Source organism: Xenopus tropicalis, chromosome 5, assembly GCF_000004195.4.
Source record: "Xenopus tropicalis strain Nigerian chromosome 5, UCB_Xtro_10.0, whole genome shotgun sequence".
In the NCBI taxonomy this organism is placed as follows: domain Eukaryota; kingdom Metazoa; phylum Chordata; class Amphibia; order Anura; family Pipidae; genus Xenopus; species Xenopus tropicalis.
In genome coordinates this window covers 126,887,655-126,902,948 of record NC_030681.2, presented here as the reverse complement: position 1 = coordinate 126,902,948, position 15,294 = coordinate 126,887,655, and the positions used below count along the sequence as shown (strand labels likewise).

General features: G+C 41.5%; 1 protein-coding gene across 4 annotated transcripts in view; it reads left to right on the top strand.

Moving 5' to 3' along the window:
- Window positions 1–15,294, top strand: part of arhgef4 (Rho guanine nucleotide exchange factor 4) — a 113,049-nt gene that overhangs the window by 55,471 nt on the left and 42,284 nt on the right. The window contains exon 1 of one of the 4 annotated variants that reach the window (XM_012970967.3): window positions 6,010–6,507. The exons of the other annotated variants lie outside the window; for them this stretch is intronic. Within the exon in view, the coding sequence (XP_012826421.1) occupies window positions 6,183–6,507 (325 nt within the window). The 5' untranslated portion in view covers window positions 6,010–6,182. Of the gene's footprint in view, window positions 1–6,009; window positions 6,508–15,294 lie in introns of those variants that run through there. 4 annotated transcript variants of the gene reach the window in all.

Sequence of the window (15,294 nt, the reverse complement as noted above, 5' to 3'; positions counted from 1 at the left end):
TATCCACCCCCCTAAACCTGCTTTCCTAAGCACAGGCCCTATATGGTAATTACAACCCTGCTGTTATCTCTCACTGATAAGCCACAATCCATTTCTCTCATTGCTGAGGTGCTTTTCTTAGTACTAAGCAGTGTGTATATTCTGTAAGGCAGGGATCCCCAACCTTTTTTACCCGTGAGCCACATTTAAGTGTAAAAAGACTTGGGGAGCAACACGAGCATGAAACATGTACCTGGGGGTGCCAAATACGGACTGTTATTGGCTATTTGGTAGCCCCTTTGTGGACTGCCAGCCTATAGGAGACTATGTTTGGCAGTACACCTGGTTTTTATTCCTCCAAAATTTGCCCCCAAGCCAATAAATAAAAAATAAGCACTTGCTTTGAGGCCACTGGGAGCAATATCCAAAGGGTTGGAGAGCAGCAGGATGCTCACGAGCCACTGGTTTGGGATCACTGCTGTAAGATGTAGTGGCACGAAGAATAGCCTAGAGCTACAAGCAGAGGTCCACTTCTACTATAAGCATGGTGAAAGTGCTCTGTTGGTATCAGCTCTGGAAGTCTGGGTCAAAGTGAAAACAGGTGCTTAGATACATGGTTTTTGCACATTTTCACTCTGCCCTGAACTTTTCTAAGTTATCTTTCTTTGTTCCAAAAAGGTAGGAGCAAATATCTTTGTGTGCCCCATGAATACAAAGCTGCCTGTGTTGGGCACCGCTTTATTCATGAGGGCAGGTTATAGGTGCAGAGCACAGTCAGACCCTGGACAGAAGTACTTTTTTAATGAAAACAAACCAGCATGCTTCTGCACTTTTTAATACAGGTGGCCCCCCACCTGTCTGGCTGCTTTGATGGCTTACCTTTGTGTAAGATTTCAATGGTATCAGTACTGTGATTAACTGCCCCCCAGCATGGTTCTCACCTCAGATTCAGGCTGTAAACCCTCTGTATTGTTTAAAAATGTAATGCCCTGTGTTGTTCACACCTTTTAATCCCTGCATTGTTCACCCCCTGCAGTGTTCACACCTCAGGCTCAGGCTGTAATCACCCACATTGTTCACCTCTTCACACCTCAGACATAGGTACTGCCTGGTATGCTGCCTGTGTGTATGGCACACACAGGGAGCATAGGGTAGGCAGAGTATGGCACACACAGGCAGAATAGGGCAGGGAGGGTATGGCACACACAGGCAGGGTAGGACAGGCAGAGCATGGCACACACAGGCAGCTAAGGGCAGGCATAGTATGGCACACACAGCCAGCATAGGGCAGGTAGAGTATGGCACACACACAGGCAGCATAGGGCAGGGAGTGTATGGCACACACAGGAAGGGTAGGGCAGGCAGAGCATGGCACACACAGGCAGCATAGGGAAGGCAGAGTATGACACATAGGCAGCATAAGGCAGGCAGAGTATGGCACACACAGGCAGCATAGGGCAGGTAGAGTATAGTACACACAGGCAGAGTAGGGCAGGCAGAGCATGGCACACACATGCAGGGTAGGGCAGGCAAAGTATGGCACACACAGGCAGCATAGGACAGGCAGAGTATGGCACACACAGGCAGGGTAGGACAGGCAGAGTATGACACACACAGACAGCATAGGACAGGCAGAGTGCTGCCTGTGTGTGCCATACTCTGCCTGCCCTATGCTGCTTGTGGGAGGTGAACCTGGCAGGGGTTTGTTGTGGGAGTTTGTTAGCAGTTGGAAATAGCCATTAAATAGTCCCTAAGGTGTGTAATTATGTACTGGGGGTTGCTGTGCTAGACACAGGGGAGGAGGAAGCATATGTAATTTAAGGGTATATCTTAATATGACATAATATAATTCTTTCACATATGAATGACGGCGGATATCCCCACAGTAAGGACCAAGCCTTTGGGATTTTGCTGTGCTACCACCATTGTGATAAAATAGGTGTGGTTTGAAGTGGGTGTGGTTTCAAAAAGGGGAGTGGTCAAAACTGGCTTCCATTATCGGCCCTCCACCATGTATGCTAGAGAAATTCCGGCCCTTGGCACCGCAGAAGTTGGACAGCACTGCTCTATACTATAACACTTGATTTCAGGGTCATAGTAAGTCCTTTTTTCCTCTATATATTTTATGAGATAAGAATAAAGGTTGTAGTAGGAATATGTGTTTGATCACCAGAGATGGAACCAGCTTGCATACAGTGCTAATGATGATAAGTAATACAGGTATTTGATTTGTTATCTAGGATGCTTGGCACCTAGGGTTTTCCAGATAATTTAGTACCTAGGATGGAATTTGGCCTTAGTATAGTCGGAGGTGCTTTTATTGCTTCCAAGGAATAATTTAGTACAGATTCGCTGTATTCGCTGTGTCGCTTTACTGCTAGAGAAGTTATTGGTACTTGCCGTGGGGGGAATCCATTTCCCTGTGTGACTGTTCCTATTCCGTGTGACATGTTGGCAGAGATTGTAACTCTTGTTACAGATACACTCAGTTACACTCAGATACAGATACACTCAGTTACACTCAGATACAGATACACTCAGTTACACTCAGATACAGATACACTCAGTTACACTCAGATACAGATACACTCAGTTACACTCAGATACAGATACACTCAGTTACACTCAGATACAGATACACTCAGATACAGATACACTCAGTTACACTCAGATACAGATACACTCAGTTACACTCAGATACAGATACACTCAGATACAGATACACTCAGTTACACTCAGATACAGATACACTCAGATACACTCAGATACAGATACACTCAGTTACACTCAGATACAGATACACTCAGATACAGATACACTCAGTTACACTCAGATACAGATACACTCAGTTACACTCAGATACAGATACACTCAGATACACTCAGATACAGATACACTCAGTTACACTCAGATACAGATACACTCAGATACAGATACACTCAGTTACACTCAGATACAGATACACTCAGTTACACTCAGATACAGATACACTCAGATACAGATACACTCAGTTACACTCAGATACAGATACACTCAGTTACACTCAGATACAGATTCACTCAGTTACACTCAGATACAGATACACTCAGTTACACTCAGATACAGATACACTCAGATACAGATACACTAAGATACAGATACACTCAGTTACACTCAGATACAGATACACTCAGATACACTCAGATACAGATACACTCGGTTACACTCAGATACAGATACACTCAGTTACACTCAGATACAGATACACTCAGATACAGATACACTCAGTTACACTCAGATACAGATACACTCAGATACAGATACACCCTGATACACTCAGGAGAAGTGTCACTGATGCACAAGACATAGCAGAATCAATTAATCTTTAGCTGAATGACTCATTAACATTTACTACACTAATGACTAGTATTGCCTGTGGCTGATTTAAAGAGCCAGTAACACCAAAAAAGGAAAGGGTTTTGTATTCTTTTAAATAGATACCCTACACTGGTGTAAACTCTGCATTTCTCAGTTTATTTACAAAAGCTAATATGTAGCTATGGGTGTTGCCATTTACATCTTTACTATAGCTGCTGGGCCCACATTTGCTTACCAGAATGTGTTGGAATATAACAGTCTTAGGGGCCTATTTATTACGCTTCCTAAAACGAAATTCGCCAAAATAAGATGTTAAACGCTGTGTAAAATAAATGGTAAATTTCACCTTCCATATGCCAAATTTTACACTGTTATCTTAACTAATTTCTGGCAGAAGAAAAAATGTGTAAAAATTACGTGGTGAAGCCTGGCGATATGTGTCAAATTTTGTCGCCATTTTTTACATTGCATAAGTAATAGGCCCCTTAGTGTGCTGAGGTAAATAGGGGTCATTTTTGGCTTGCTACACATTTCTAGGATGGATATTTGCTTTTAGTAAATAGGAATACTGTTGCTGCCAAGTAATTTCCCTTGGAGATGCTGAAGTCACAGATATATGGACTTATTAACTACAGACAGGGGAGCAACTGTTGCAGCAATGAGACTAATGGCACACAGGAGTGTCGCTGCTCGTGTTACCTGCCATTGATTTGCTACAATTCAGCAAGCAAAAGCAGTACCAGGTGTTTCTACACGAGCAGAGCAAATGCTATGTATGGCCTGATTTATTAATGCTCTTATGGAGCCATTGATTCTGCTGAATCTGTAACAATGATTAGACTTTAGCCATAGAATGGCTGCCGCATAACAGATCTGATCAGTCTTCCTGAAAAACATTCCTGATCCTAGGGAAGTGGATTCCAACATTGCCACAAACTAATATCATATTCAAAATTTAAAACTGGATGTTCTTTTGAATGTTTGAGTTATAGAACCACTGGCGGTGGGTGATGCTGAAAGCCACTAAGAAGGCAACTGAGTTTAGTTGGGATTTGGTTTTCATGATTGTGATTTTTTTTTATAGTCGCAAAATTAATAAATCAGCTTCTCTGTTTATAATTTGCCCAACAATGGGTAGAAAATAGTATTTATATGGACTGGCTCTGGGCTAACGGAGAACTGGAAAATATAATGTGAGAGTCAAAGCAAAGTGACTTTGCTGTAATTTCATTAGATTTATTTCTTTATGAAACAATTTGTATAGTGTTTACTGTGTAAGAAATCAAAGTCTAGGCCCAAATCCTGAAGTTCCCTAGATTCCTAAACCCCTTTTATATACTCTTTCCAGACAAGCAAACACCAGCATGCATTCCTTTTGCTTAACCAAGCATCACCCAGGTCATTTCAGCTCTATTCGATGGGCTGACAGTTGGTTCCATACGAGGAAGACATTTAGCATACTAGAAGTAACGTTATGGGTGGATTCAGTGCTCCATGATGGATGAGCCACACTGACACATACCCATTAAATTGTCTTTATTTGCTTTATTTACTTATTTAAGTCCATAATAGTGATGAGCGAATTTTTTCGCCAGGCATGGATTCGCAGTGAATTACCGCTTTTCGCCATTGGGCTAATTGTTTTGTGAAACAAAAAAGTTGCGTCAAAATGGGAGCAGTTGCGCCAAAGTAGTCAATAAAAAGACACAGGTGGGAAAAAAAGATGCGGGCAACAAAAAAGTTGCGTGACAAACACATTTCGCTGATTTTTGCCGTTTCACGCATTTTCTTGTTGTTTCGAAAATTTTATGGCAACACCAAACGGAATAGATTCGCTCATCGCTAGTCCATATGTATCATACAAAAGTGTAACCAAATAGGGGGTCATTTGCTATATGGCAGGCAGAGAGCAAAGAGCAAGTTGTACTCCTGTGACCTGTGTTTGCCCCAGGAATGCAGTGCTGCCTGTGCTTGGCAGTGAGCGGGGGCACCTAGCCATTCCCCATCCTGCCCCCTAACTTGGGTGTCACTCAGATGTGCAAATTAAGGAGTGGCCACAACAGAGCCCTGTATTTGCCGCCTGCCCTATGGTAAAATCTGATGTGAGGCACAGAGCACAACCAAACCTGGGCACAGACGCTTTTTAAATGAGCGCTAAGGGCAGCACTTTTGCACCCCTTAATGCTCTTGCACTTGCAGTTGGGGACAGAGTAATTGGCCCCTATAGTGTTTTTAGGTATTTAAGTCTCTAAAAGTTATTAGACTTGCAACTCAAGTGTACAAATATTTCACTCTGCGCTACCGGACTGTACAGAAGCTAACAGCAATGCTGAACCCAAAAGTAATAAATCAAGACCAAGGGGAGAACAATGAACGCTTCTGACAGGAATCCCTCTTAATATAGAAATCTGATTCTTCATAAATCTGCCCCCGTATTCAGTGCAATACGTGTTAACTCTTGTGGGTACAGAGCCTAAGCCAATCACAGAGAAATGGTTAAACCAATGAGACATTAACAGCCTCACCCAGAACAGAATCAGTATGAGAACAAAATAAAAGGGGCATGCTTGTAAAAGTTAAAAAAAACAAACTCCTACCCCATGTTAGCATTCCAGATTATTGGCAATGACTTTTCAAGGTCAGCAGCATAAACACTGCTTGCTAGCGGTACCAAAAAGTTCTACAGCACATGCCCCTGACCCAGATACACTGCAGGAGTCCATGTATCATCTGTGGGATTTTAATTGCAGGCCAGCAGTAAGCTTTAGGGTAATTAGTGTAAGCACCAAACAAGCCAGTCTCCATGCACAGCTTTCTGTTGAGAGGAGCCCCCCTAGAGGCCCCCTATGATGTCAGGTTACTTATCACTGGGAAGGACAGGCAGCTCAGCACTGAGCCAGCACTGCCAGGTACTTGTGCCTGCAACAAGCAACAAGAGGCTTCTCTCAGCTGAGCTGTGCACCCAGTCTGCCCGGATGAGGACTCGCCAATGCCCCAGTGATGCCATGAACCCACACAGCAGCAGTGGGAGTTCAGGGCTTTCCTCTGGCTCAGATTCTGACAGCAGTAGCTGCCTTGGCTGGGGTGGTGCTGCTGCTGCTCCTGCTGCTGCTTCTGGGAGAGGATTGCTGTCCAGATACTGGAGCTTGGAAAGCCTTCACTCTGCTACCGGTAAGGGAATACTCTTAGTTCTTAGGGGCTGTAGAGGAATAGAGGTTTGGCTGCCAAGGGAGGATGGTTATTGGCATAAGGAGGTAAGAGAATAAGGCGGAACAGGGTGCTGGGTTGTAAATTGCAGCAAAATTGCACGAATGGCTGAAACCAACTCCTAGGAAAATAATATACTGCGACTCTGAACCTGAAATGCTCTCTAGATTGTTCCCACGCTGCCCTTCTACATATATCGGGTGGCATCATGTTCCAGAAATGCCTGAGGAACGGAAAGCACCAAGGCAGAAAGAATAGAATAGGGTATAGATGGCATTCTGTTCAGCAACTTGTTAGGCAGCAGGCTGGGGGGGAGACACTGAAACTTGAACTGATTCAATTCATGTAGCAAATGCTGTGCTGCAAATGTGCTTGTTCTGCCTATGGATCTGCGCCCCTTTCTTAGGGCATATATTGCCAGTACCCAGGTCACAATATGATTTGATTAGTGGCAATATTGAGACTGCAAGGCATTATTATGTTTGGGCTGCTTTTAAGATTACCAGTGTTCATTATCATCTTTAATATTATTATTGTTATTATTAACATGCATTTATAGAATCCAATGTATTCTGCAGTGCACTAAAAGAGTCCATACAGATCAGGAGGCAGGAGGTAATAAAATAATGTGTCAGTTGCTATATATTCACATGAGATGTTTAGGCGCTGCTTTATTTCCTCCCCTGAACATTAATCTAATCTGAAGACAGTATCCCATTTATTTCATTCTTTTGCTTATCAGGTTCAGAGGGGTATCAGGGAATGTGGGAATGGTGTGGGCAAGTGGCCCATCATCTGTAGCTGAACTACAAATCCCAGTATTCTTGCCTGCTTTAGGCTACATCTCCTGGACATTAAATATGGCATCTTTCCGAACCATTTCTATACTACTACTATCAGTAAGGTTGTTGCAAACCTGGGCAAGAGCTGCTTATTTATACCTTGTCTCCTTGGGGCATTAAACCATAAGTGTTGCTGTAGCTGCAATGCCAATTCTAGTCTATGGTGCCTCTGGCTATTGTTGAACTTCTGTCCCTAGCACCCCTCTGACAACTGAAGGCTTACTGCTGGTGCTGGTAATTGTAGTCCATCAGTAGCCGGAGAGGCACAGATTGTATATAAAACTCTCAAGCTGGAGATATCAGCCTTGTGTCATCCTCTTGAGCTATGTCCAGTATTATCAATGTTTTACAACAGGTGCCAAGGAAATGCAGCCCTTTTCCAGCCACATAGCGTAAGTAGATTTTGATAGTTAGTTAAGCTTGGTTTAATAGCTTAATGCATCAGAATGTCCAGAATGTCCCAGGGCGATAGTTTATCAAAGTAGCTTGATGTGCAGCCTGCGGATGTCTGACCTGCCACTAATTCACTTATTCATCATGTGACTGCTCATATTAGTCAGTGTCAGTTACTTTAGATTGTAAGCTCTGTGTGGCAAATACCTCCTTCCTTTGTGTCTCTTAATATGTGGCACTTGTTTTTTGTAAGAATATTAAAGTGACCAATAACCTTTAAATTAACTTTTAGTATGATGTTGAGAAACCTATTCTAAAACAATTTGTGTATTTGTGGTTGTTGAATTATTAGGCTTTATATTCAACAACTCTCCAGCTAGGAATTTTAGCAGCTATATCATTGCTAGGGTGCAAATTACCCTAGCAACCAGGCAGTAGTTCAAATGAGAAACTGGAATATGAATAGGAGAGGGTCTGAGTAGAAAGGTAAGTAAGAAAAAGTAATAAAAACAATGAAATTGTAGCCTCAAAGAGTGTTTTGGCTGCTGGAGTCACTTTAAAGCTGGAATGAGTCAGAAAAGAAAAGCAAATAGTTTAAAAATTATAAAAAATGAAGACCAATTGATAAGTTTGGAACTGGCCATTCTATACCATACTAAGTTTACTTAAAGTTGAACTGCCCCATTAATTCGTATTGATGTATGTATGTATATCTTTATTTATAAAGTACTCAGCGCTGTACAGTAGAATACATTGATACAAACAGGGGGTTATTCAGATAATAATAGATAAATACAAAGTATAACAATAAATACAAATATATAGTTGCAATAAGATAAGAGTCAAAGACACAAGAGGATGGAGGTCCCTGCCCCGTAGAGCTTACAATTTATCTGTTGATGGCATTGTATGTTTTACTGTCTGTACTGTGATAATGTACTGTAACTATGTGCAGTGTTGCCTATGCAAGTAGCCCTATATCCATAATGATACACTTACATATAATACCACATCTCATAAAATTAGGGTCACTGCAAAAATATGCAAAGTATTTCTATATTTTTATTCAGCTACTGTGAGAATGAGCACAAGGAATTCTTTCTGTATTTATCTTGTCTTGTTTCCGTGCCGCCCCTTGAGGCTGCCAAATAGCTTACAGCAAATTCCTCAGGCTCGGACAATCCGCAGAGGGAACTGCTCCCTGACATGCAGCTGAGCGGTCTCAGGCTTTCCAACACGCAAGCTCCTCTTCTAGCCATACTTTCATTGTCAGCCTTTATTTATATGGCACCAACACATTCCGCAGCGCTTTATATCAAATACACACTATGATCTCTTCTATTATATTTATTCATAGTAAGTGAGTAGTAGCAGAGGTAACCCTTACAAACACAGGGAGAACAGACAAACGTATTACCTGGCTGGAATGAAACCCAGGAGCCCAGCCATGCAAGGCAGCAGTCCCACACACTGTACCACTAACAACCTTGTGTTGTTTCCAAAAAGCTACAGGTTTGGTTTTTTTAGTTGGCTTTTCCAGCACCGGATTTGTAATCCGGGGGCGCCTCGAGGCTGCCCCCTGTCCGTCGCCGTCGCCCCCCAAAAAGTTCAACATTTTGGTGCAGCAGGGCAGCATGCTGCCCCCAAATTTGTGCCACCCTAGGCCCGGGCCTTTGTGGCCTTTCCACAAATCCGGGCCTGGGTTTTTGGGCCAGGAATAAGGTCACAAGAGAGGTAAACTGGCCAGCATTTAACCAGCTAACCAACAGATAATACTTTATGCAAATATTGTTAAAGGGGTTGCCCACCTTCAAATTAACTTTTGTATGATGTATTCTGAGACAGTTTGCATTTGGTCTTCAATTTTTATTTTTAATGTTTTTTTAGTTATTTAGCTTTTTGTTTAGCAACTCTTTAGGCTGGTATTTGAGCAGCTATCTGGTTGCTAGGGTCCTATTTAACCTAGTAACCAGGCAGTGGTTTGAATGAGAGATGGCAATATGAATAGGAGAATGCCTGCTTAGGAAGATCAGTAATAAAATAACAATAACGGTAAAATTGAAGCCTTATAAAGAAATCGTTTTTAGCTGCCAGGGTCAGTGATCCCCATTTGAAAGCAGGAGAAAAAGGCAAATAATTAAAAAACTGGACTACAAGCCCCAGAATTTTCAACAGCCTCTGTGTTGGAGGGTATAGGTTGATGTTCTACACCAGCTGCAGACTGAATGTCACTGATGTACATACTAAAACCATCTATCACAATATAGGGCTAATTTACTAACAGGTGATTTACTAACATTCAGGCAGGGCAGTCTTAAATTTCAGGAGCCAGAAGGGGTGTTTGGGTGGCTCCGGGGTGTGTCTGGGTGTAACCGCCTATTGCAGACACTGTGGCTGTCAGGCAAGTATAGCATTCTAGAGAAATCCCAACCAGATTGTACCAGCATCTGCCAGAGGTAGAACATGGAGGCATGGCAGTTAAAATGCCTTGGATGCCATAAGCCTTTCACTGCACCTCTAACATGCCTATTCTGTCCTTACTAATGCATGGCTGTCATTTATATATTACATTTATACCAAACTATAACAGGCACAGAAGGAAGACACTCCTTCATATAAAAAGCAAAAAAAAAAACATAGATCTCTAAACATATTATTATATTTTATTATTATAATAGTTTAATTATTTAATAGCCTTTCTATGTTTCTCCCCTTCTGACTCTTTAGTTGTGCCCTTGTTTGATCTTTCCTCCTAACATCTCCCCACCCACAGGCGCCATTCCCAACAGGAGCCTGCTGTGTAGTGATTGGATGGTTGGGGTAAGAGGGGTAAGGGATTTCCCACCCTGTTCCGCCCAATCACAGCTTTGTGTCTGCCAGGGAGCTGAGCCGCCATGCAAGGCACAGACATGGGACGCTATACATAGTAATAATTATGTACTGGCTTTGGCACAGGGCCAGCCGCGCAGAAGAATAGCATTTTTGTCCAGTGGGGCAGCACTTTAGCACAAAGGCTGCATTCCCCAGGGGGCTTGGGGGTCTTTGAAAAATGAACACCCACCCCCAATCCCAAGCATTGGCAATGCATGTATGGATTTTTCTGTTGTTTTACAGCATAATGTTGACTTAATTACTTACAAGAATTCCATTCATTCTGGGAAAAATCCACAAACTTCAGGGTCGGCCACAAATTACAATTGTGAAGTTTTGCTTTCAGAGCTTCTTTATTCTTGGCCATTTTCATTCTGAAGTGGCAGAGTTTAACTTAGTCTAAAATTCATGGCTGGTAGGCAAGCAGCAAGTTCTCCCCAGATTGATGGTTTGGGCTGTCACATGTTGTTATTATGTGTATCTGCAGAGTTGTGAGAACTGGGGCTGAAGAAATAAATTAGTCTGCCTAATGAAAGGAAAGAGCTGGGAAACGAAAGCAAAGCCCTGAGATGTACCCCCAGACTGAAAGCTATAATCCACACAATATTATTGTATATTTGGAGAACCATAAGAACAGGGCAGAAGTAGAAATATAAAGTGAGTTTAGGTCAGTATGTGGTAATTGTATTGTATGCCCAATGAATTTTACTTTAGTATACAGTATGTTGTGGTGACTGGAGGATATTAAGATCCCAATTAGTTCAAGTATATGTGATGCACCCACTCATTGGGGGTAATTTACTGAGACCCTGGATGCAAGTTCATTTTAAAAGCATTACATTTGGGGGTTTGGCTGCACTCTGCACAATAGTAACATAGTAAGTTAGGTTGAAAAAAGACGTATGTCCATCATGTTCAACCTATATAGCCTATATATAGCCTACCTAACTTCTAGTTGATCCAGAGGAAGGCAAAAAATCCTCTATAATTTGCCTCAGAGGGGAAAAAATTCCTTCCTGACTCCAAGATGGCAATTGGACCAGTCCCTGGATCAACTAGTACTGAGAGCTATCTCCCATAACCCTGTATTCCCTCACTTGTACTGAGAGCTATCTCCCATACCCCTGTATTCCCTCACTTGTACTGAGAGCTATCTCCCATAACCCTGTATTCCCTCACTTGCTAAGAAGCCATCCAGCCCCTTCTTAAAGCTATATAATATGATGAATAAAAAGTAGCGCAAGGTGCAGAGCACAGCCCATACACAGGTAGGTGGCGAGTGCAGAGCATCATTATGGCCATTCCCACCAGTGCTCCCTAGCTTGTATGGCTGATCCATGGGTAAGGGGCCGGAAGGGCTCACCTACGCTACGTTCCCCCCCCCCCCCACCCATTACAAATTGAGTCCAGATTCTTCTACATGCAGGAAAGGGTGCAAAGTGCAAACAAATATGACAGATTGTACCCTACACTGCAGGTAGTAAATGACTCCATTGTATCTATGACAATTACTGCTAAATGACACTATTTAAAGAAGCTAGGGCTGAAATAGTTATCAGAGTACAATAAGACTGGTGCTTCAGGCCAACTAGCTGATTGGTTAGACTCTCTTCCCCATTCCTCTTACCAACTGCAGGGCAATATCAACTAGCACGATATTTACTTAGCAATTAATGCTTAAAACCATACCTTTATAAATAACAAGCTATTGCTATGGGGTAGAATGTTGTCAAGATTCCCTCTAATTTCAATATAGTTTAAGTACAGTACATGTACTGATCAGTCACATTACTAGAAAGATATGTCAAATATAATTGCTTTTAATTTGTTTGCCCCCACTCCTAGTCAATGCTGCTATATTTGGTCGAACTGGTTGTCATGGAAATCACAGTATGTGAAGAATGCAGGCTTTGCTCCCAGCCAGCAATGAGGTTTTACAGAAAATGTGCCTGTTTATCTTGGTATTCTGGCCAAGGCAACACTGTCTCCTTACTGATAAATAGGAAAGGTCATTAATCATGAAAAATAGCAAAACTGTACCTTCTATTTGTTTTGTCCCCTAAAGGATTTTCCTTAGCGGTGAATATAGATGAAATGTTTGCCTGTGCTTTTTAATCTGATGGGATTGCACATTTTTTTATTTTTCAATTGCAAACTATTGAAGTATTTTCTGGGTTTCCACCATGTGATATATATGTGCAAACTGCACGCCTGTCACTGCTATCTCCATACATTAATAATCCATTAGTCATGTAATTGCTTGTTAATGCCTGATGTAATCTTTTTGCCAGTCTGAATCCCTTAAGGCTTGTTTCAGTTAGGGGGTAATAAAATCCTTAACATTATCCTCTTCATGCGTGAGTAATATAAATGCACAGAGCACTCCTTCTCTCTATATTCTCATTCATCTCCAGTTTAATTATGCTTTTATACATTACGGTCATCCCAGTCTGTGACGGTTACCCAAGTGCTGTTGGTGCTATACAAATATACTTATACACATGTATAAATGTAAGCTGACATTATGTCTGAGTCAGTAGTAGATTTCTGCATAGTCTCCATAGTCCACTTTAAGCCAGCACTACCTAGATGTGTCATCCAAATTAACCCACTAAACAAATGAATGTAATTGTATATGTATTTCAGATGAAAATGAAGTTAGCCAGCAGAGGAAAGTTTTGTGATGTTGCTCTGCTCAGAAAATAGTTAGTGGGTGGGAAAGAGCTATCGGACGTTTCTCTGGTCAGTTCTAAGTAAAACTACATCACAAGATGAGATGTTCCTCTGCTAACTTCATTATTTCCTGCTGACTGTAGCAAGTTGGCCAATTTGGACAGTAGGCAGAGCTGTTCTGAGATGCTGATCAGCCCCATGTTTTATTATCCTAAGAATGAATTTTTGAGTTCTTGTGGATTGTAGTATTATTCAGTGCTTAATGCCATGCAAAAAAAGCGAAAAATGGATTTATTTGCAGCCATCAAAGGGTCAGAAATATACTTGTGAACAGTATCATCTTGCACTTCTTAGCAAAAAAAAGGGAAAGTTGTGCTCACCACTAAATTTTAAACCATTAGGCGGGGGTGCAATTAGGCTGTGACAACAACATTCATATAGACAACAACAGGAGGTCCTCTCCCATTGACCCATTATCAATATATATAGGACATTAAGACATTCTGTTCATTAAGCTACCAAGATATGCCCATGCTTTTAAGCAAAACTGGGATTGTTTGTACATATATTGCAATATACTTCAAGCTGGCCAACTACGTCAAAGTCATCCCTTCTGGCCAGTCCTACGCTCACTTTCATCTGTTTCATCAAGATTTCTACCGCTTCATTATACAATAAACAAAGGGACAAAACTTTACCTGCATGTCTTAATATCCTATATATATTGATAATGGGTGCAGGGGACCTCTTGTTGTTGTCTGTATCTTGTATTTCTTATCATGGTTAAAGTGCATATTCATGTTATATAGGGAATAATGTACCCCTACTGTACCAATATTAAGTCACAGAGGAGTTCAGTGAGTGCAGCTGAGTGCTTTTATACAGGCCATACAGCTCTGAGGGGACTTTCGCTATCCATAAAGAAATGTGCTTGGCTTAAATTTGTCCAAAATAGCAGCATTTACAACACATTCTGTCAGCAAGAGCTTTTATGAAGGAGCTATATTCTGAAGGCTGTTAATTGGCATAAATTATTCATCACCAGAGAAACCGTGTGAGAAAATGAATAATGGTGGTGGAAACATCAGAAAATGAGTGAATATGACTCAGCAGTCACTTTTACTGCTGGTGACGCCTGTAGGTAAAAGCACTGGGTGGACAATTCTATCTCCCTCCTCCCCAAAAAATATAAAAACGAATTGCAATAGAATCCAGTTCTATTTTGTTATTGTATAAATAGGTCCGAGCTCAGTGAGCCCTGTGTAACATGAAATAAGGAACAGAATGCAGGGGAATTTATGGTTCCATTGTTGAATACCCTGTTGTCTTGCTTGCCTGATGTAATGGCTGCTGATCAGAAGTGACAGTCTTGGCATGTAAGAAATGAACACAAGGTGACAAAGTAGGGAGATTACTTTTGACATGTAACGCAGTGTTATTTGCAGATAGAACATTCTTTATTTATCAATTTTAACCGCGAGGAACAGACAAAAAAAATTGCATGCTTGTTTCTCTTTGGACTCAACAAAGTTGTAATTTTCAATTTAAATGAATGTCCCTTTCAGATTGTATATATAAACACTCTCAGTTTCATTATAAACAGCTCTTTGCTTTCAGCAGTTCTGTGGGCCAAGAAGCTTGATAATTAAAAGGCAAATCTTTACCAAGGCAGAACAATTCACAGAGCCGTATTGACTTGGAAGAATATAGCTTAGCTTGCCCTTATCTCATTAAATCCCACTGCTGTCAGGAAGACCCATAATCCCTGTCTGCATTCTGAGCCATTTAAATGCTTGGCTATGACTTGCAGTCAGTGAGAGGTGGGGGGATCTTGTTTGTCTCAGCATGTCTCAGTTGGAAAAGAACCACATTCAAACAGACAAAACACCATTGAGAATAGCAGGGTTACCAAAATGTTAAAGGAGAAGTATGAAAAATACATCATTTGTGGGGTTGTATTTTAACCACTTTC